Source organism: Pan paniscus, chromosome 12 (genome assembly GCF_029289425.2).
Source record: "Pan paniscus chromosome 12, NHGRI_mPanPan1-v2.0_pri, whole genome shotgun sequence".
NCBI lineage: Eukaryota > Metazoa > Chordata > Mammalia > Primates > Hominidae > Pan > Pan paniscus.
In genome coordinates, this window is record NC_073261.2 from 17,444,712 (window position 1) to 17,468,797 (window position 24,086).

The following is a 24,086-nucleotide window of genomic DNA, read 5'->3' on the forward strand; positions in this document are numbered from 1 at the left end:
CAAAATTTTAAGCGCACTCACCTTTGACCCAGCAATTTCACTTCTAGGCATTTGTATGACAGATATATACATAACCAACTAATACGCGACTGTTGAAAAGCATGAGGTCATTCCATATGTAGTTATATTCTCTGTTGCCACACATTAAGTAAAAAAAGCAGAATTATGCTAGTTGCTTCAAAAATACAGTATATAGAAATACGCATTACATTCTTTTTGGAAAGATTCATAAAAAATGGGGTGTGATTGCCTCTGGAATGGGCAACACGATGGCTGATAATGGTAGGAGGAAGCAATTCACTCTGTCCTGAACTGTGCATAACCTGGGATTTGTTTTCATTGTAATGCTAAGGGAACAAGGGAAGGAGGGATGGAGGAAGGAAGGTCAGTCCAGGCTAGAAGGCCCTTCCAGCTCTGAAAGTCAACAAATGCCAAGTTGTCTGCTATAATTTTAGAGATGGTTAGTTAATGATCTATATAGCTTATAAGAAAGACTTTAAGATCAGAGATTTTCCTTTGGTACTTTTAAAAAATAAACAGGCTTAGGATTTGTATTTCGTAGAAAGCAATGAAGAACAGGTACAATAAAGGACAGGCAAGCTTTATTCATAAAAACTTGAAGTCCCTTGGAAATGTTAGGGAAGTGTGTGTGTGTGTGTGTGTGTGTGTGTGTGTGTGTGTGTGTTTACACAGACACCAAACTTCAAATTTGGAAAATAGCTGTCTTGGCCCTTTTTTGGCTTAAACAGGTCAGTGTTTAAAAAGTGATTTCTAGAGAATGCTCATGTCTGAATTATTCTCACAAATGCTTGCATCCCAGAAGCAGCCCAATCAGCCTGCTATATAGGGACCTTATGGGGTTGTATATTTTGTTGAAATATTTATAACAACTAAGTTACATGGAAATATTCCGTGGGATTTATTTTTAACAAACATTTACATAAACAATAAATGAAAAAAAACAGGTTTAAAGTGAGCAGATTCATATTTACAGTGTGGTTTTTAAGGACTGTCTATATCCAAATTTTATTTTCGTGAACGCTTACATTCTAAGAGCAGTACAATTAGCCTATTACGTAGGGCCCTAATCTTGTTAGGATAGTGTTGTTGAAATACCTTCTTCAGCTTTTGCCTTAACAAATCCAAAGATGGAAGATGATGACAATCTGGAATATTCAACATAACATGAAAAAATTCATTCCACATATCCAAATGAGGAAGCCTGAAAAAGACAAAGCATAAATAATGGCTAAAATGTAGCCTTCAATATGCAGGATAACCCCACCCCTGCATCTGACTTCCACAGGCTTGGACAGTTTAGTATAACAACTCTCACCTAAACACAATACAATGCAGCAAGTATGGAAACACTATATCTATTATACATGAGAGAGATTAAAGACCCAATTAACTGTCTTATACATCTTGTTCCAAAAAATAAGATAAGTAATCTTTTAGCAATACTGCAAGTCAAAAAATTTTCTCTCTCTCCCTTTAAATAAAAACCCAAACTATCTGCTTCTGGCTAGCCGTACATACAATACTGCCAGAATTGGATAATCTGGACAAATGCTTCTGTCAAGCCTAACTGCATATGCACCAGGAGCAAGTAGACAGGCTGGACTGCCCAGGAGAGAGCTCAGAGTTAAGAGTTCCAACTACTATAATTGTTAAAATTAACCGCAGAAACTCCAGAACATGGAGATAAGGTGTTGGGAGAGAAAGTAGAATGCAAAGGAATTGGGCTCCACACAGGAAATGCCATCAGGCCTGCTGAGGGTTAACTTCCAGCTCTTCTTCACACTGGTGGTCAGAGATGAAACTATCTGTTCCTTCAATTTTGAGCCAAAGATGGAATAAAGTATTTACTAAACATGAGGGCTCATTATGCAGAATAAAGAATAGTTGTTATAAGCTTTCCTCCAGGGCCTGAACCTAACCTTACTTATGTACAGTATATGACATTTCATAAAATTATTGCCATTTTTCTTTTTTTTTGTGGGGGCTGGGGGAGATGAGGTTCACAGATGAGGTTCCTACTCTTACGTTTTCTCAAGAAGATATAAACATATGTAAAAGTCCATTAGGCTGTACACTTAAGATGAGTGTACTTTTCTGCATGTTTTTATGCCTCAAAAAAGAAAGTATAAGTGATATAATGAATATGCAGGTACCAAATACTCAGCTTAAACAAAACATTCCAACAGTTTGTTCACACATTGTGTTAGGAGAGCCATCCATGTTGACAGGAAGAGCTCTTGCCTAATCATGAATTTTCACTGTGATTTATAGATTAAAAAAAATCTTTGAGAAGCCCAAGAAACACAGGGCTAGGACTGTCCTGTGAGAGAGAGCTATTCATATTACTTTATAATTTATGAAGCACTTTCACATACACTATTTCCTTCGCTTCTTACAAATATCTGACAAAAATAGGATCAGTATTTCCATGGACCAAAAAAAAAAGAAAAGAAAAAACAAGTGAAAACCTGAGGTCCAGTGACATTAGGTGATTAGGGGTGGAAACATTTGCGTGTGTACAGGATGTCAACCATTTGGCCAGGAGCTTTCAGTGAGGACATCAGCTGCCCCAGTGGGGAGAGAGAAGTGGTAAAGCTATGCAGCTTGCTCCCTGTGCCCAGTGCCCAGGACTGTCCTGTCACCATATTGCCCAAGGCATAGGATTTCCATGCGGTGGCAGAGATCCTTTTTTTTTTTGCCAGATGGAACCCAACATTCTACTTTAGTGATTCTCTTTTCACTACAGCACCAACGCTAATACTCACCTTCTAAAAAGACCTTCAGGCTTACACTCTCCTCCTTCATTTTTCACTTTCATGTAAGTGCCAAAGAGCATGCAATATACTGTTGCAGCAACCCCAAAGTAATCGATCTATGAAGAAGATAGAGGTATATATGACTTAAATAGTAATTTACACATGACTATATCAAGATGCCTGTCTAACTTAGGCAGCAAGTTAAATACTCACAGGATTTTACTTTTAAAACATTTTGGAAGGCATTTGTTCAATCGCCCCACTAACATGTCTTACTGAATATCTAGGCTTTGCCACAGGCTTCCAGTCTCTTGAAAAGCTCTGCCCTCCTGAGCTACCATGTCCCTCTCAAGTCCTTCATTCTGTCACACAGAGGACAAACACAACACTCTAAGCCCTCTTCCACACAGACAGCTTGGAAGTCCTCCCAGCTCACTCCCCTGGGACTCTGGTTGTAGTTCTCTAACTCGCCCCCATGGCCTCTTGTTGTGTGATATGTTCATAATTGAAAAGAACACTCCAGCCCCATCCACATCCACAGGATAGAAGATGACCATCTCCTAAGGCCTCACTAGCAGTGACAACATACCAGAAACAAGACCCCTCCCCACCCCCACCAAATCTTTGCCCCTTTTACCATGGGCTCCTGGAAAGACATAGCTCTCACCAGGGAACTTGGCAGTTGGTTTTGTTAAACCCAGGTTCAAAATATTTCATTTATCCCAATTAGCATTCTCCTCCCTGGTCATCTAATATTCTAGTTGGTTGAAAATTCAGCAGTCTTCCATTAGAATAATAATGATCCATTTCTTGATCTGGCCAGTTAGGAATCTGGCTGTACCATCTATTACAGTCAAACCCACCATCCTGCCTGAGAGCATCCCAGGTATATCCAACATGTGCTCAACTCTGCCTGGAGTGGGCATGCAGGTCTCCCTGTTATCCCTGATTTAGGAAATTGGGCTGGCCTACCTTGATCTCAATAAACCAAGCTGTCTCTTTGCTGCATGACTTCCTTTCTGAAGGGTTCACTAATCATTAAATACTCTTCCCTATGATCAAACTCACAGAATATATCTGCTCCCCTTTCCTGATAACAGGATCTATAATGGACTAATAAGAAAGCAGAGTATTCTTCAGGAATAGAATTCTATCCCTGCCACGTTGGCCTTAGGCTCATCTCTCCTTCAACTGCTCCTCAAAAGACCACCTCAAACTACCTAGATCCCCAAATTCATTTTGAAAATCTGATAAGCGCAACACAGAAAAATATTTCCAAGTCCCTCACTTTAGTTTTATACCTGGTAGTTCCATGGTTTGTTGCTGAGCATCTCAACACACTGAAAACCAGATGTTTCACACTTTGCTGTGAATATAGTTCCTTTTGGAAAAAGTTTCATATCTATACTCTGACCCAGGTCAATCAGTGCCAAGCCAGCAGATAAATCATCTTCATCATCCTGTTCCAAAAATCTATATTAAACACAAACAAAGCCAGGCTGCATGAGCACAAATGATGAAAGGCTGCTATGGAAATAGGAAGAGAAGAACCCTGTTAAAAGCATAACACTTGCCCGTTTCCAAGTATGAAATTGTCTGGTTTAATGTCTCCATGAATGATTTCACAGTCATGCACTTGCTCAATCATGTAAAGCATTCTCATAGCAAAAGAGATGACAAGACCTTGAGGCATCACTTTTTCAGGGGTATTTTTATAGAGGTTAATGGCATTCTAGGAACAATGGAAAGTGGAATCCTGAGTTAGTTGCACAAGATTAATAAAATTTCAAATTGAGAGCTTTGCCCCTGCCCACCACTCCACAAAAGCCCCAACCACAAAAGTACGTGCAAGGTACAAGCCAAAAATCCATTTTAAATTCATGTGCTCATCATAAAAATGAATACTTACTAATAATGTTCCATAGCTGTAGAGCTCTCCTACTAATACACTGCCATTCTGGAATAAGTGGGCAGAATAGAACTTCATAAACATGTGCTGCATAGATGGCTTTAGTCTTTCCATCAACTGGGTCCCAATGTAGAATTCCCAGGGGTTGGCAGGCTTTTGGACCTGCAAAACAGGTATGTGAAATTCATATCCAATCTCGTATTCTGAAAAATGATAGCAATAAAGCAACCTCTATCCCAATAAAAGATGTGGTGTTGATAGTGATGACAAGCTATGAACTGTTGCTGCAATGTGGGGCTTGCTGCAAGACAATTTTAGTGGGAAAAAAATTCTAAATCTTTTGTAGTTTTTGTTTTTTAATTGCCAACTATAGATATAAATAAAAACACTATCTTAAAGAAAAAAAATTTATTGGCAAACTCAAGTTCTAAAATTCATTTCTATATCATACAAAAGACAACTCAGGTCATTTACCTTTAAAACAAATTTCTGTTTATTTTTAGCATCATTCAGATCTCCCTGGGTAGCTTCGTACACCTGGGCAAAGGCTCCTTCTCCAAGAAGGTGATGGACATAGACCAGCTTAGAACCTTAGAAGGTAATTGAAAATTTTAATTTATGTACGCCTTTTATTTTAAATAGTTTTCAATTTACAAAGAAGTTACAAAGACATAGAGTTTTCTGTATACTTCGCATCCACTGTCTGCAGTTGTTAACTCTTACATAACCATGGTATATTTGTCACAAATAATCAATCAACCAAAGTAGTATGCTCCTATTAACTAAGCTCTACATCTTACTCACTTTCACTAGTTTTTGCCTGTGTTCTAGGATACTTTATGTTTAGTTATCATGTCCACTTAGCCACTTCTGGGCTGTGACAGTTTCTCAGATGTTCCTTGTTTTTGATGACCTTGACAGTTCCAAAGAGTACTAGTCAGGTATGTTGTAGAATGGCCCTCAAATTGGGTTTGTTTGATACATTTCTTGTGGTTACTTTGGAGTTACTGGATTTTGGGGGAAAGACCACAGAGGTGAATTTGTAGTAGTTTTTTGTTTGTTCTTTAGAGACAGGGTGTTGCTGTTGCCCAGTCTGGGTTGCTGTGGCAAGGTAATAGCTCACTCCAGCTTTGACCTCCTGGGCCCAAGTGATCCTCCCACCTCAGGCTCCTGAGAAGCCAGGACCACAGGCGTGCACCACCATGCCCAGCTAATTCTTAAATTTTTTGTAGAGATGGGGTCTTACCATGTTGCCCAGGCTTGTCTCAAATTCCTGGCTTCAAGTGATCCTCCTGCCTTGGCCTCCCAAAGTGTTGGGATTACAGGAGTGAGCTAACACACCTAGACTGTACTAGTAGATTTTTAAATTAAATTAAAAACAAGAATTCACATGTTCAAAATCAGATGTAAAGTAGTAGATTTCTGGTTCCTGGTCCAGCATATGAGGAGCTTGGAGTCATCACTCCACCCTCACAGTAAGCCAAATGGCTGAAAATCAACGACGCTTCTGAGATCCATTAGAGAACTGAGGTCAAAGGACAATCTGCTTCCTCCAAAATTAGAGAGACAGACAAGTGGACACAGAGAATCACAGCTTGCCAAACTAGAAGCCCAGGAACAGAAACCACTGCTGGAACCAGTACTGGGGGAGTTATAATGTAAAGAACTGCACATCTCAGACCTTATTTAAAAAGTCCGTAGGGAAACCCAAAGACAACAGGGGAAACAAAAAAATAAGGACACATAGGGCAATTATAGCCTCTTATGTAGTGACAGCAAACAGTAAACACAGCCTAACCCATAGGCAGATTAAGCATGAAAGCTCACACTAAAGGTCTATTTAATCCCATTTCCTTTTAGCTCATATATTAGGTCTGGCTCTTAACAAAAACTCACAAGGCATAGTAAAAGACAAAAATCACAGCCTGAAGAGCCAGAGTAAGCATCAGAAACAGACACACATATGGCAGAGATTTTAGAATTATCAGACTAGGATTTTGTTGTTTGTGTTTTTAGAGATAGGTTCTCACTCTGTCACCCAGGCTAGAGTGCAGTAGCATGAACATAGCTCACTACAGCCTCAAACTCCTGGGCTCAAGTGATCATCCTACCTCAGCCTCCCAAAGTGGTGGGATTATAGGAATGAGCTACCATGCCAGGCCCACACTAGAAATTTTTTTTTAATTCTAATTGACATGCTAAGGGTTCTAATGAAAAAAGTAGACAGTGTGCAAGAAGAAATGGGTAATACAGGCAGAGAGAAACTGAGAAGCAAAAAAAGGTGCTAGAAATAAAAACCCACTGTAACAGAAATAAAGAATGCCTTTCATTGACTCACCAATAGACTATACATGGCAGGGAAAAGAATCAGTGAGCTTGAAGATAGGCCAATAAAAACTTCCAAAACTGAAATGCAAAAAAAAAAAAAAAAAAAAAAATAGAAAGAAATAGATAGAATAGAGTATTTAAGGAATGTGGGACAACTACAAAATGTATAACAGATGTAGAATGGGAATACCAGAAGGAAGAAGGGAGAAAGGAACAGACAAAAATATCTGAGGCCGGGTGCAGCGGCTCACACCTGTAATCCCAGCACTTTGGGAGGCCATGATGGGCGGATCACTTGAGGTCAGGAGTTCAAGGCCAACATGATGAAACCCCATCTCTACAAAAAATACAAAAAATTAGCCGGGTATGGTGGTGGGCATCTGTAGTCCCAGCTACTCGGGAAGCTGAGGCAGTAGAATTGCTTAAACCCTGGAGGCGGAGGTTGCAGTGCACCAAGATTGTGCCACTGCACTGTAGCCTGGGCAAAAAAGAGCAAAACCCTGTCTCAAAAAAAAAAAAAAAAAAAAAAAAAATTGAAGTAATAATAGCAGAGAATTTTCCAAAATTAATGATAGACACCAAACCACAGATCAGCTTAGAGAGCACCAAGCAGGATAAATACTGAAAAATCAACATCTAGGCATATCATATTCAAACTGCAGAAAAAGACACAGAGAAAATATTGAAAGAAGCAAGACAAAACCATCTTACCTATAGAGGAGCAAAGATAAGAATTACACAGGACTTCTCAGAAACCATGCAAGCAAGAAGAGGTGGAGTGAAATATCTAAAGTACTTAGAAATTTGGAATCCACCAATCTAGAATTCTGTATCCAGTAAAATTATCCTTCAAATGTGAAGAATAAAAATTTTCTTACACAAGCAAAAAAGATTAGTTGTGATGTATATTGCAAACACTAGGTTAACCACTTAAAAAAATTTTAAAAGAAGTATAATTAATACACTGAGAGGAGACAAAATGGAATTATGAAATAACTCAAAATCAGAGAAGGAAGAAAGAGAATAGCAGACAAAGAAACAAAGAACAAGGGCAAGGAGTAGAAAACACATATAGTGACAATCCAATTATATCAATAATCACTTTAAATATCAGTGGTCTAAATATACCAATCAAAACAAAGACATACTTTAAATACCAAGACAGATGAAAAGTAAAGGGATAAGCCCAGGTGCGGTGGCTCACACTTGTAATCTCAGCACTTTGGGAGGCCAAGGAAGGCGGATCACCTGAGGTCAGGAATTTGAGACCAGCCTGACCAATATGGTGAAACCCTGTCTCCAAAAAAAAATACAAAAATTAGCTGGGCGTGGTGGTGTGCGCCTGTAGTCCCAGCTACTCAGGAGGCTGAGACAGGAAAATCACTTGAACCTGGGAGGCGGAGGTTGCAATGAGCCAAGATCACAGTACTACGGCACTACACTCCAGCCTGGGTGATAGAGCGAGACTCCTTCTCAAAAAAAAAAAAAAAAAAAAAGTAAAGGGATAGAAAAAGACATACCATGCTAACACTAATAAAAGAAAATGTAATAATAGCTATATTCATTTCTGACAGAGCAGACTTCAGAGCAAAACAATTATCAGCATAGAAAATGGCGTTACGTGTGTGTGTGTGTGTGTGTGTGTGTGTGTGTATGTGTGTGTGTGTAAGACAAGGTCTTGCTATGTTCCCTGGCTAATCTGAACTCCTCTGCATAAGTGATCCTCCAGCCTCAGCCTCCCAAGTAGCTGGGACTTACAGGCACGTGTTGCCATGCCTGGTTAATTTTTTAAAAAAAATATTTGTAGAGACAAGGCCTCAATGCATTGTCCAGACTTGTCTCAAACTCCTGGCCTCAGCTGATCCTATTGCCTTGGCTCCCAAAGTGCTGGATTACAGGTGTGAGTAACTGTGCCTGGCCTGCATTATATAATGTTAAAGGGATTAATTCTCCAAGAAGACATAATGTGTATAAGCCTAACAAGAGAGTGTCAAAATATGTGAGTCAAAAGTTACCGAAAACTAACAGAACTACAAGGAGAAAAAGATGAATTCACTATTATAGTTGGAGACTTCAACACCCTTCCATCAGAAATGGACAGATCAACTGGGTGTGGTGGCTCACACCTGTAATCCCAGCACTTTGGGAGGCCAAGACAGAAAGATTGATTGAGGTCAGAAGTTCGAGACCTGGGCAACATAGCGAGAACCCTATCTCTACCAAAAAAAAAAAAAAAAAAAAAAAGCTGCATGTTGTGGTGCATGACTGTAGTCCTAACTACTCAGGAAGCTGGGGCCAAAGGATTGCTTGAATCCAGGATTTTGAGGTTGCAGTGAGCCAAGATTGTGCCACTGCACCCCAGTCTGGATGACAGAGTGATACCCTATTTCAACAAAGAAAGAAAAGAAGGGGAGGGAAGGGGAGGGGCGGGACAGGGAGGGACGGGAAGGGGCAGATAAAGCAGGCAGGAAATCAGCAGTAAAAACATGGTTGAACTGAATGGTAGCATCAATCAATTGGATCTAATTGACATTTATGGAATACTTCATTGAATAACAGCAGAATATACATTCTTCTCAAGCTCACATGGAATATTCACCAAAATAGACAACATTCTGGGCCATAAAACATTTTACCAAATTTAAAAGAACAGAAATCATACACAGTATGAAAGGTAAAGTCCCCCAAATACTTGGAGATTAAACATACTTCTGAATACCACATTGGTCAAAGAAGTCTCAAGAGAAATTTAAAAATATTTTGAACCAAATGAAAATGGAAATACAATTTACCAAAATTTGTGGGACGCAGTAAAGGAAAATTTGTAGCACTAAATACATATATTAGAAAAGAAGATCTAAAAATCAATGAGATTCTACCTTAAGAAACTAGAAAAAAGAGCAAATTAAAACTAAAGTAAGCAGAATAGAAGAAATAAACATTACAGTAGAAATCAATAGTGGAATGCCATATCCACAAATGAGAATTGAGATGAAATGAACAAATTCCTTGAAAGACGCAATCTACCAAAGCCCACAAAAGAGAAATAGATAATCTGAACAGTCCTATATCTGTTAAAGAAATGGAATCAGTAATTGATAACCTTCCAAAACGGGAAGCACTAGGCTCAGATGGGTTCACTAGTGAATTCTGTCAAACATTTGAGGAACAAATTATATCCATTCTCAACAATCTCTCGCAGATGAAAGAAGCAGAGGGAATACTTCCTATCTCATCCTAAGGGGCTCTAAGGGGCCAGCATTTCCCTGACACCAAGACCAGATAAAGATACTACAAGAAAGGAATACTATAGACCAGTACCTCTCATGAACACGGATACAAACATCTTCAGCAAAATATTAGTAAATCCAATCCAACAATGTGTAAAAAGAATTATAGTAAATCCAATCCAACAATGTATAAAAAGAATTATACACTATAACAACCAAGTGCAATTTATCCCAGGTATACAAGGCTAGTTCAACACTTAATTAATTAATTTCAATTAATGAAATCCATCACATCAACAAAGAATCATATAATCATATCAATAAATGCAGAAAATATTGAAAGGAGCACGATAAACAAAATCCAACACCCACTTATGATTTAAAAAAAACCCTCTCAGCAAACTAGGAATAGAGAGATACTTTCTTAACTTGACAAAGAACATTTACAAAAAACCTACAGCTAAAATCATACTTATAGGTAATAAACTATGTAGATGCTTTCCCCCTAAGATCAGGAACAAGGCAATGATAAGAAACCAACCAACCAATTAGAAAATGGACAAAAGATCTGGATAGACATCTCACTGAAGATATACTGATGGCAAATAAGCATATGAAAAAATATTCAACACAGTATGTCTTCAGGTAATTGAAACTTCAAACAAGATTGAGATATCACTGTTCACGTATCAGAATGGCTAAAACCCAAAACGCTGACAACCACCTAATGAGGGCAAGACTGGGGAACAGGAATTCTCATTCACTGTTGGTGGGAATGCTAAATGGTACAGCCACTTTGGAAGTTTCTTACAAAAGTAAACATACTCTCATCATATAACCCTGCAATTACACTCCTTGGTATTTACCCAAATTATGAGTTGAAAACTTATGTCCACACAAAAACTTGCACACAGATGTTTACAGCAACTTTATTCATCATAATTGCCAAAACTTGGAAGTAACCAAGATCTCTTTCCTTAGATGAGTGGAAAGGTTTAACGGTGTGGTACATTCATGCACTAAACATTATTCAGTGATTAAAAAAAAAAAAGCTATCGAATCATGAAATGACACAAGGGAACCTTAAATGCATATTGCTAAGTAAAAGATGCCAGTTGAACAGGCTATATACTATATGACTCCAACTATATGACATTATGGAAAAGGCAAAACTACACAGACAGCAAAACAATCAGTGGTTGCCAGGCGTTGGGGGACAAGGAGGAAGGGATGAATAGGTGAGGCACAGGGGATTTTTAGGGTGAGGAAATGATTCTGTATGATACTGTAATGATGGATACATGTCACTGTACTACATTCGTCAAAAACCCCACAGGATATACAACCCAAAGAGTGAACCCTAATGTAAACTAGCACTTCAATTAATAATGCATCAACATTGGCTTAATTTTAACAAATGTACCACACTCATGCAAGATGTTAGTAACACGAAAATCTGTGTGTGTATATATGGGGAGGTAGGAATATGTACTTTATGCTGAATTTTTCTGTAAGCTTAAAACTTCTCTTAAAAATAAAGTCTATTCATTAAAAAACTTAAAAGGGAATATTGTGAAGTCTTGCTACCATTGTTTCCCACTCCCACCTACAGCTAACTGTTTTAATTGTGGCATATAATACATACGGCTCTGCCCTTTTAACAGTATGGTATGTTTTGGAGCTCATTCCCTATCAGTACAGAGTGAGCTTTCTTGTTCTGTTGCCAATGTTACTATAGTATTTTACTATAGAAGTATATAATAATATCTATAGGAAATCCTTAAAAGTGGATAGCTGGCTTTAAAAGTAAATGCATTTTTAATTTTAATAGATATTGGCAAATTGCCCTCTATGAGTTATAGGAGTTATAGTCCCAACAGCAAGCACAATCCTACAATCATGGCTTAACAAAATGATCAGTTTAGTATTACAGATACAACTCCCTATTGGAGTTTGGGGGGCAAATAGGAGAATCACACACACACACACACACACACACACACACACACACACGTTACCATCAACTTCTCATAGAGAAACAAGAATTTAAAGTTATATTATCCAAATAATTCTTACCCAATTGAAATTCAGTCTTGGGCTTGATGGCTGGAAGTTTACATTGCCATTCAAAAGTATTTGGATAGGAACTCACTGGTTTAGAAAGCCCAGATAAAAGTTTGAAAATCAGCTTATCATCCCATGGGTTCCCAACAATGAAGTCTTAAAGGAATGAGAAAAAAAAAAAAAAAGGAACATGAATTGAGTACTCAAGAACTTTACCAAATAAATTATAGACAAAGTGAGTAGAGATATTTACTAAGTAAGCTTTCAAAGCCTTATACTTTTAAGAGCATTAATTCAAAATAAAAAAGAACTATTTTTAAAAGTCAAAATTGGTAGCTCTGCACAGTTTATTATTTGCCATTTTAGATCTACAAATTTGGATCAATATTTAGTTGTGACAAAGGGAATCAACTCTAGGTGCATTTGCTCCACTCAACTGGAACGGCTAGATTCTATCTTTAACACAATTAGGGATACATGTCTTAAGGGCAGATGTGGACATTAGTTACTTCTAATGTGCTCAGATAGACACATATTATTTAATTTCTTTTCCACTTATATCCACAAAACTTATACTACCTATGTGCAATTTGCATATATGAGATATACTTTGGGTCCACAAAAGAGAAATAATTTCTAAAAGTAAGAAAAAGCTTTCTCTCCAACCTGGAATGTTACAAAAAATTATATTAGTGGCAGTTATCAAATACTAATCCAACATGGTTAACACTCACTCAGCGCTAAGCACATGCAGAACACTGTTCTCAGTGCTTTATTAATTTACTTGGTTCTTACAATAAGCCTCTAAGGTAGGTACTAGCATCAGCTCAACTCTACAGAAAAGAGGGATATGGAAAATTGAAATGATCTTGGTCAAGATCACGTGACTACTTAGGTGAGGGAGCTAGGATGAGAACATAGTCAGTCCATCTCCAGACTCTGCTCTTAACCACTATGCCAGACTGTTTATGTGTAACAAGGGGGTGGGGGGGGGGTGTCTCTTTAACCTTCAGCCTCAGTTTACTTCTGTAAAATGTAAAATATAATAGTATTAGATTAAAAGCCTGGCACGTAGTAGGCTGTCAAATTCTAATTCCCTCTTCCAACAGTAGTTATTTTGATATCTTCTAAAATTAAAATTGATTTGCCCTTCAAGTATGCTACTGTTACTCCATTGTGATGCATTATGCAAGTTTCGTCTGAACTCACTGACATCTGTTCTACTCAGTGACATTCAAGTCCCACTGTGGGTTTCTTTCATGGGACAGCTTTCCCCATGCTCCTGTCCTGATTCAAGGGCATAACAAAGAGTGAGTGTTCGTACTTGGAGCATCAGCAGTCCCAAGTGAACTCATCTGCATCCATTCTGCTTGGAGCCCAGCAATAGCATCTGGTGGATCTTCTGCAATGGCAGCATCAGTGTCTGTGAGTCTGCAAGCATCAACGCCCAACTCTGCCTCACAGGTAAGTACCCCACCTGCAGCAGGCTGGCTCAGATGAAGTAAGGATGCTGAATACATGTGAGACAACAAGGCCTGTTCTGGGCTTTTCTCTTGAATTGGACTGGACGTGTGAAAGGAATAAAGAAACCAAAACACCGCATGATTAGAAATCTGTTGGATTCAGTCACATGAAATTCCCTTCTCATTCTAGAAATGACATTTCACAATAGCCTCACAGACTAAAAGTTGATTAAAGCATTTTTAGACAAACAAATCTATGAAAATATACAGCTAGTACAATATGAACAGAAATAATAAAATCAAGATATGGTTATATTAGATAAATAGGTGAGGTAATACATGGGATATTCTTTAGTAGGAAATGTCAGGAGTGGGTTTATTTCTCCAAGCTGCATCTATACGACACTACTATCATCAAGACTGAATATTTAACTTTATTCCAAAAATGGCTGCTTTTATAACATTGAAACAAACAGAAAATGTCAATCACAATACAACACTCCAGTACACTTCCATATATATAGTCATGTGCTGCATAACAAAAATTCAGAGAACAGCATATGCAATGGTGGCCCCATAGGATCATAATGGAGCCGAAAACCTCCGGTCTCCTAGTGATGTCTGATGATCCTGACCCTGGGTGTGTAGGCCTCAGCTAATGTGTATGTTTGTGTGGTCGTTTTTAACAAAAAAGTTTAAAAAGTGAAAAAAAATTTTTTTTTAATGCTTATAGAATGATATAAAGAAAAAATATTTTTGTATAGTTGTACAATGTGTTTGTTTTTTAAGCTAAGTGTTGTTACAAAAGTCAAAAAGATAAAACTTTTTAAGTTTATAAAGTAAAAAGCTCACAGTAAGCTAAGGCTAATTTATTACTGAAGAAAAATTTTTCTTATAAGTTTAGTGTAACCTAACTATAGTGTTTCTAAAGTCTACAGCAGTGCACAGTAATGTCCTAGGCCCTCACGTTCACTCACCACTCACTCACTCACTGACCCACCCAGAGCAACTTCAGTCCTGCAAGCTCCATTCATGGGAAGTGCCCTATACAGAACACCATTTTTTATCTTTTACACTGTATTTTTACTATATCTTCTCTATGTTTACATACACAAATTCTTACACCACTCTGTTGCCATTGCCTATAGTATTCAATACAATAACATGCTGTACATGTTTTTAGCCTATGAGCCACAGGTTATACCATATAGCCTAGGTGTGTAGTAAACTAATCAAACCATCTAAGTTCATGTAAATACACTCTGATGTTCATGTAACAATGAAACTGCCTAAAGACACATTTCTCAGAAAGTATCCCAGTTGTTAAGCAACTGCATGACTGTACATGGAAGTATATGTATACATATACATCCACACACACACACACACACACACACACACACACACAGTATACAGTTGATCCTTATTATTAATGGATTTCATATTTGTGAATTCACCTGCATGCTAAAATTTATTTGTAAGCTTCAAATCAATACTCATAGTGATTTTTCAGTCATTTACAGAACGCAGAGTGATGAAAAATTGAGCCACCTAACATACATGTTCTGAGCTAAGGTTGAACAAGGTGACACTCAGCCTTCCGGTTCCAGCTCTCATACTGCAAACAAGTATCCTTTTCGAGCTGTACTTAGTGTCACAATTTTTGTGTCTTTGTGCTTTTTCTTGGTGATTTTGGTATTGAAAATGGTCCCGAAGTATAGTGCTGAAGTGCTCTCTAATGTTCCTAAGCACTAGAAACCTGTGAAAATATGTGTATTAGATAAGCTTTATTTAGATGTAAGTCAGTGTTGCTGGACATAAATTCAATGTTAATGAATTGACAATAGATAATAAATAAGGTGTTTTTTAACAAAATGTTGTTATTAGAGGCTTGAAGGATGCTGTCTGTATTCCCCTTAAGAATATTCGGTATTCACTAATTCAGTGTTTGTGGTGACTCTATAGAATTATAGTGAATAATGAGAACTGATTGCACATATATCTCCACATACACCCCTAATCAATATCTACCTAAACATACTGAAGTATGTATTTTTATACAAATAAATTTATACATGCAATTTCATACACTGCTATTTTCACTTGTCACATTTTTCCTGTTGTAAACTTTTTTCAACTATACTTTCTTTGTAATAATTTTAGGTATAAAGAAATGTTGCAAAGATAATAGAGAATTCCTGTATACTCCTCACTCAATTTCTGCTAAGATTATCCTTTCCTATTACAATGGTACCTTTGTCAAAACTAATAAACCAACATTTGTTCCGTTACTATTAACTAAACTGTAGACATCATTCAATTTCACCACTCTTTTCACTAAGGAACTTCTGCTTCAGGATCTAGTCCTGGGTACCAGGTTGCATTTAGTTGCTATGTCTCTTTACTCTTCTTTCATCTGTGACAGTTTCTTAGTCTTAGTTTCCCAAGACCTTGACAGTTTTGAGGAGTACTGGCCAGGTATTCTGGAGAATGTCCTTCAATTTGGGTTTCTCTGATGTTTTCTCATCAAGCACCGGCCTGATGTATCAAGTGCTTAGGTTCACTGTTGTATGTATATTCACGGAGAGTACCTTCTGACTTAAAGCTACTAGTCCATAAAATCTTTATTGGCCTTTAAGGCTAAAATTAGGTATTCTATTACAGCCTAAAAGGCAAAGCTAGAATGAAAATGGTAAACAGTGTTAGAATGAAAATGAAGAGAATGGCAGAACCAAATAAACCCTCACAATACCTGAATTTTCCATCCCTTGAAGGCACCACCATGTTTTCTTCACAAGAATCCAAAGTCGCCTGGGTACACTGTTTTGCTACCACATTTTCTGAAAGATTCAAAAATTAGAGACAAGATATGTTAGATGCACATGTGTGCACAACACACACCATTTGATATGGTTACAAAGTCTAGGATTTCTTTTGACACTGACTTGCATTATGATTTCAAAATAGTGTTCCATTGTAAAATGTATAATAAGATTCAAAAAATGGGAGGAAAAAATCACTTTAAAAAAATCCACTACTGGCCAGGCACAGTGGCTCATGCCTATATCCCAGTGCTTTGGGAGGCTGAGGTGGGAGGATCACTTGAGGCCAGTAGTTTGAGGCAAGGCTGAGCAACATAGTGAGACCCTATCCCTAAAATAACTTTTTAAAATTAACCAGATGTGGTGGTAGGAGCCTGTAGCCCTAGCTACTCAAGAGGCTGAGGTAGGAGGATCACTTGAGCCCAGGAGTTTGAGGCTGCACTGCACTCAGCCTGGGCAACATAGCAAGACCTTATCTCTTAAAAACAAACAAACAAATAAAATCTACTACTAATATATGTGAGCATTTCAACTCTACATCTAATCCCTATAATCCTTCAAGAAAAAAGGGGTCGAGAGAGTGGCAAGTCCATTGTGGGCAGGATGACCAGACCATGGGAAGTTACTGGTACGGATGGCAGGGCTACACCCAGCTTCAGGAGAACCTGAAGACAAGAACATGGAGAGTAAAAGGCTACAATGCTTCTGGAGGGCAGAGATTTTGGGTTTTTCACTTTAACATGTTGTAGTCAATTAGTTGATTGACTAAATTAGCATTTAATTTATTGAAACGATTTTGTGTTTAAATCAGAAAGCAACCTGGCAATATTTATTACTCTCCATAATAAAAAAAAAAATCTATCTATAGATAGGTAGACTAGGAAGAACAGAAATACAGAATAAACTTCTACCAAGTGATTATAATACTGCACACAGCCAAGTATATTGGATTACATTTTATCAGATACTCCTTCACTGAACAGGTGTTACTACTTTTTAGCACTAGAACATTAGTTTTTGTTTATCGAGCCAAAGTGCCAAATACTCTTAAGAATAGCCAATATTGACTTTTTGAAGGATTCTTTAGACTCATTAAACTACTTTTCCTGGATGGAAAAGGCTTTAATCTTTTTTTTTTTTTTTTTTAATTAAAGGCAAGCTTGTGATGGTGCTTGGCAATTGTCAAAGTTTCAACTGACCTCTCCTTTAAGATTCAGAAAAGAAATTTATTATATTGGATTAGCACTCTAAGAAATCCTTGGTCAAAAATGTTTAGGTCTATAGGCTCAGAACCCACATTAAAATATGCTTTCATCCAATGAAGTGAAATTCTTTGGCAGCTCTTCTATTATTGCTTTGGTAAACAATTGCTATATTTTAAAAGCGTGAGCAATGATAGTTAGTATACAGTCAGCCCTCTGTATTCACAGGTTCCATATCCACAAGTTCTGCAGGGTCAACTATGGAACTTGAGCATCCACCTGGATTTTGGTATCTGCAGGGGTTCCTGGAACCAATCCTCTGTGGATACCAAGAGGACTGTCTAGTTTGTAGGTTGGTACTTAATAGTTAACAATTATCTGTGCTTAATGACAATGTCATATGTTAGGATTCAATTCAGATATATGATGAATTTTTAAATATGTAGGGTGATAGATTTGAAACGGTAGAAATAAGGACTACTTGTGAGTTTTATCATTACTTTCTTAAAGTCAGATCACTAAAAGTAGGAAAAATAAGACTTTCTGACTATCATACTTGGCTATGTCTAATAAAGTTGACATATATGTGTGTAGACACACATCTAGGACTAAAATTGGCTGTTACTCTTATTAAATTAGAAAATATAAATGTTCATTATTTTTAGCATTCAAATAATTTAATGTCTGTAGTGGCTGTTTTGTTTGCTATGAAACAAAATAAACATGCTCTACCTATACAAATGGGTTGGACCTTATTTCCTTTAAATGCTTCTATAGATTTTCTCCCATTCTACCTATAATCTAAGCTATTATATTTTAAAAATACATAGACTTTAGGAAGACAATATGCCAAAGGAAAAAAAAAACCTATGAACAAAAATACAATGAACAGATTTTAAGTTTCTTCTTTATGATTTTCAAAGTTCCCATGTGGAATTTTCATGAAGAAAACTATAAGAATCAAACTTCATGAAGAAAACTGAAAGAATCAAAGTTGGCAGAAGACAGACACTAAAACAGTGTAACACACACCTTTATCTTCTAAAATGTGCACTGACTCCGCTGGAAGCTTGTGGAATGGTGTAGACGCAAGTTGTGCAGCAGATGTGAAGTCTCCTGGGCTCTTAGGACTGGGTGCCAGGGTTTTGTTGCAGCGAATACCCCATACAGTTGAGTCATCCAAAAACTCTTCAGCATGAGGCACTTCCTCCTATAACAGAAGATGAAATGAAAAAAAAGCAGCAATCTCCCTCTTTTGTCCATGAAACCTTATTCGATAACACTTTAAGATCCAAAGAAATGAGGATTAAAGAAGAAACAGATGTCAACCCCTGGCTAATACAGCCCACAATATCATGGTTCAGTTCTTTTCCCCAGAACTGGAAAATCAGTGGAGTTACATTACAGCAAGAGCCACATTTTTGTTTTCAAATTATATATATATTTTTTAATTTGAAAAAGTTGTGATTTACAGAAGAGTTACAAAGATAGCACAGAATTTCCACATACCCTCCTCACCAAGCTTCCTCTAATGTCAACTTCTTATAGAACTGTGGCACATTTGTAAAAATGAAATAGTACTATTAACTGTAGTTTGGATTTCACCTTTTTTTTCCCACTAATGTGCCTCCTCTGTTCAGGGATCCAATCCAGGATCCCATGTCACCTTTAGTTGTCAAGTGTTCTTAGCCTCCTTGAGTCTGTCATTGTCTATTGGCCTTTCCTAGTCTTTTTTGTACTGACACTTTTGAACACTAGTCAGAAACTCCGTAGAATGTCCCTACACAGTTTGGGCTTTATTTGATGTTTTCTCATGATTAGACTGGGGTTACAGATTTTTGGGAAGGATATCAGAGGTGAAATGTTCTTCTCATTACATCATATTAGGGGATATCTGCTGTCAACACGACTTATTCCTGGTTAACCCAATCACTTGATTAGGCAGAATCTGCCATGTTTCCCTACTGTAATCTAATTTTCCCTTTCCCTTTGCTTTTTGTCTGAAGCAAGTCACCAAATCTAGCCACACTCAAAAGGAGATGAATTAAACTGGAGGAAAAAATTCAAAGAATTTGTGGATAAATGTGAAACCACCACAGTAATGAATATTAATAAATAATTTTGGTAGGACACTTGGAAAATATGCACATACCCTGTTTCTTCTTGAATAATTATTAAATAATGTCCTAAAAGAAACATATTCTTCCTATGTTTCATATTTTTCAGCATAGTTTCACATACACAATATCCTCTGACTGGCATAATCATTTGGTAGAATAAAGCGGATGGGTTGTAGGACCCATTTCATAGATAAAACAGGTTTGTTTACCTTTGGTTTTGAAGGAAGTCTGCTGACAGAGCGTTCTCCAAAGGTCCTGGCTCCTGTGGGTTTATTTTTAGGCTGTGGTAATCTAAGGAAAGATTTGCTAAATTATAAATAGTAAAATATGCTAAGGAAATAAATGCTATCACTTGACCATTAGAAAAGTTCTCTACTTATCCTATTTAATGAGTTAATCTTTATACAGATATTCCTTGCTTTTATAGCAGTTCTAGCAAAACTGAGTGTAATCAAATTAACATGACTTATAAAAGTAGACCTATCATTACTTAAGTGAGGGTGGGAAGTACAGAAATTTCTGTCACATAACTTTTAAGAGGCCAAAAATGAATTCCTGCAGTACTGTAAATCTGGAGAACTTTGGCAACACCCCCCTGGTTGTGTGGTCAAAAGGCTCATTTGACCATGTGATTAGCAGTTCACATTCTCTCCTCACCACCCCACCACCTCTGGTCCCAGAGAAAACTCGGCAGCATCCCATTAACTAGATGGTATTTTTTTTACCCATAATTTTCTTTGTTTCCATCTTCAAACACATGAAAAGCAGATGACAAAGAAGAGATGATCTTATTGACTCCCCAAGCCCCCGATGACCTTACATTTTCTGCAACAGAATAAAAAATAGCATCTAATTATTGTACTAGGAAAAAACATCCTTTATATTAAACTTCAACTACAAATAAGAAAAAGGAATAACAGCTGACAGAAAAGAACTAATATCAGCTTTTCAAATACTAGGCAGTAAGTCACTATAGTGAGATGAAGTGACTTAACTATGGTAACAGGGTTTTGTACTCAAGTCCCAGGTCACGAGTCCCTGCCACATATCAGCAAGGTGTTAATCATTCTCCTAAATCACTACTATTGTCACCTGACTCACTCAATAAACGCTCTCAGGGTTTCGTTTTCCATTTCCTTCAAGAAAGAATTAAGCTCTTAGCTTTACATTTCAAGTCCTCCTGAGTCTAATTGGCTTCTACTTATCTTTATCATGATCTCTGGCTTCTAGCATGAATCCCCTGACTCTAGACAAATGTGGGCTAGCTGCCAGCCTCCTCTAATACTCTGCCCCAGCCATTCCTCTACCAGTGAAGGCTCAAGTCACACCTTGAGTACTCAGCCCTTCTTATCCGTGGGGGTTTTGTCCTTCTTTAGCACTATTCTTTTTTTTTTTTTCCTTTAATCAAGCAAATCTATCACACACATTGAGTACTTTGTCAAGAACTGTCTTATTTTTATTTCATGCATTCCCTGCCTTTACGTGACAAGCTAATCAAGGGCAGGGTCACCTCTTAAATAATTCTTGATATTTTCTGTGATAACCACCTATAATGCTATGCACTTAGTAGCTTTTAAATAGTTATTACTTTGAAACTGGGCTTCAAATGCATCTTCATTTTGATCTAGAGATTGCCATTCATCTTTGTCATCAGAAATATCAGGAAGTGTAGGAGCCTGAAACATATTCATGATGAAACCTTAAAGAACAAAAAGAATAATTGTAAACAGGTTGCAAAAGAGCTTTCATTAACTTGTCATCAGGTGCTACACACTCAGATAAAATACTTTACCTAATGCTTCTTTTGTGTGCACGGTGGGTGATGGCTGCACTTTGGATGGCGTTGCCTGAACCATTCCCAGTGATGTGTTTGGAGTTGTGTGAAAAGAACTTGTGTTGGCAACCTTATGTGTTTCACACCCTAGCAAAGAAATGGAGACAAAATGTGGTATCAGTAGGGAAATCAGAATAACTTAAAAGACACACAAGTTAAGTAAGTTACAATTAAAACAGTTTGTCATTGTTAAAAATTATCACTAAGAATTTCCAGTATTATAGTGCTTTCATATATTTCATTTTTATCTTTATAATAGTCCTATGAAGTAAATGAGGTGAAAATTATCCTTTTACAGAAAAGGAAATGAAGGCTGAAAGAGATTGAGTGGTTGGTCTGGATTATACCAGATTAGCAACTTTGTCATAAATTATACCCTTAGTGCCACTGTATCCCAAGTTCATAGTCACAATGTAAATCTTAAGATTGGCTTCCCATCTCATTCCACTGCAGTCAGGCATAGAATACAAGGCCCTGCACAGCCTGGGTCCTGTTTGATCAGGCCTCACCTTCCTCCTCTCCCTGCTTACCTCCCCACATTGGTCCCTTTGCTGTGCTTAGAATATATCAGAGATTTTCCTGCTTGAGGGCTTAGCACTTAATATTCCCTCTGTCTGAAAAGTTGCCCAAGCTAATGGCATGGTAGCTCCCTAACTTTAGCCCTTTACCCAAATATCACCTGGACTGAAATTTCAACCCCACAACTCCAGTAGTACATTTCTTTCCCCCTCTGTGTGGGTGGAGATTTTTTGTTCATGACTTCATCCCTAACTATGTATAACAGTGCCTGGCACCTACAGAGCAGGCTCAGTGAGTCTTGGTTCAGTTAATGAACCTCCAGCTATTTCAGACAGCCCTCCTCCTCACCAAACTGTCCAGAAAAAAAATGTCCCAGTCACACAGCGGAGAAGTGAAAGCCCAACCTGTGCATCTTATTATTTATAAGACTTATCTCCTATGCAAATGCCTCTAACAAAGTAGTACCGAATAACAGTGTAACACTCCTAATTAAACTTTTGATAACCTTTCCTACCTAACATACTAAAGATGACTCTGTTTTGGATTAATTTCCTGAGAAATTTACTAGAAATGTATTCACAAATTACATTTCCAAAGAATGTTAAAGAAGATGTGACTAACAAGTGGATTTCTACATTTATTTGAAATGGTTCAGGGATAAATAACCTATACTCTAAGAATAGGAAATCTAACACTCAGGTTCATTAAGGCCTGAAGCCTTCATAAACCACAGCCACAAAATACACCTCTGAGTGATACAGAGGAATCTGGACAGAAACACATTTATTATAATTAAACATTACCTTCTTTGATCTCTGCTCCACTCTGTGGCTTGAATTCATGAGTACTCTTATTCACACATCTGGAAGAGAAAACTCTTGAGACACACTAGAGAATAAAATGCTTGATCTAGGCTGGGCACGGTGGTGGCTCACACCTGTAATCCCAGCACTTTGGGAGGCCGAGGCAGGAGGATCACCTGAGGTCAGAAGTTCAAGACCAGCCTGGCCAATATGGTGAAACCCCTTCTCTACTAAAAATACAAAAAAACATTAGCGGGGTGTGCTGACAGGCACCTGTAATCCCAGCTACTTGGGAGGCTGAGGCAGGAGAATCACTTGAACCCAGGAGGCAGAGGTTGCAGTGAGCCAAGATCGCACCATTGCACTCCAGCCTGGGCAACAAGAGCGAGACTCCATCTCAAAACAAAAACAAAACAAAACAAAAAAATGCTTGATCTATTAGAATTTTTAACTGACTCTCAAGAAATAATAGTAGAAAGAAAAAAGAATCAGTCAATAATTACAAGCCTGTTAAAATACAGATGGAACTACTTAGGGTCTACAGTGTTAGTAAATAAAATGTTTTTTTTTTTCCTTTGAGTTCCATTTCAGGAAAAGAATTCTTACAGAAAAGACCAGGTACTAAACATTTGTGTGACACAGGGATTACAGGGATAAGAACCATCTCTATATGTGGTAGAGTCCTATGACTATTCAAATGATCCCATTCATTACAGAGGTTAAAGAGTTGAGCCCGGCTCCAGGCAGCTAACCAGAGTCAGGACATGGAGAAGCACTGGTGCGCCTCAGCTGTGCAGGATACCTTTGCTGTGATGAGCCAGCAGCCACAGTGCAATGTCCTCTAGCATTTAAAAGTAATGGTTATCAAGAAAGAAAAAAATGATACACAAGCCATTTATATCACACTTTAAGTGCACTTGGGGTAGTGGATCTAACATGTCTATTTAACATTGCTGGAGTTCCCTTAATAAACCCTGTTAAGGTATAAAGTAAAACATGCAAAGCATTTTTAATT

The 24,086-nt window shown here is 37.7% G+C and overlaps 1 protein-coding gene across 2 annotated transcripts in view; it reads right to left on the reverse strand.

The window, feature by feature from the left end:
* Positions 1-895: 895 nt before the first annotated feature.
* The window catches only part of BUB1 (BUB1 mitotic checkpoint serine/threonine kinase), an 88,168-nt gene continuing 64,977 nt past the window's right edge, over positions 896-24,086 (reverse strand). For both annotated transcript variants that reach the window (XM_003804703.4, XM_063594542.1), the window contains 15 exons: positions 23,072-23,130; positions 21,708-21,836; positions 21,504-21,614; positions 20,641-20,740; positions 20,125-20,206; positions 18,828-19,005; positions 16,524-16,611; positions 13,633-13,871; positions 12,321-12,464; positions 5,161-5,276; positions 4,687-4,848; positions 4,352-4,509; positions 4,079-4,250; positions 2,787-2,893; positions 896-1,222 (listed from right to left, as the gene is read on the reverse strand). In XM_003804703.4, coding sequence (XP_003804751.3) covers positions 1,027-1,222; positions 2,787-2,893; positions 4,079-4,250; positions 4,352-4,509; positions 4,687-4,848; positions 5,161-5,276; positions 12,321-12,464; positions 13,633-13,871; positions 16,524-16,611; positions 18,828-19,005; positions 20,125-20,206; positions 20,641-20,740; positions 21,504-21,614; positions 21,708-21,836; positions 23,072-23,130 — 2,041 coding nt within the window. In that variant the 3' untranslated portion in view covers positions 896-1,026. The remainder of the gene's footprint in view (positions 1,223-2,786; positions 2,894-4,078; positions 4,251-4,351; positions 4,510-4,686; positions 4,849-5,160; positions 5,277-12,320; positions 12,465-13,632; positions 13,872-16,523; positions 16,612-18,827; positions 19,006-20,124; positions 20,207-20,640; positions 20,741-21,503; positions 21,615-21,707; positions 21,837-23,071; positions 23,131-24,086) is intronic.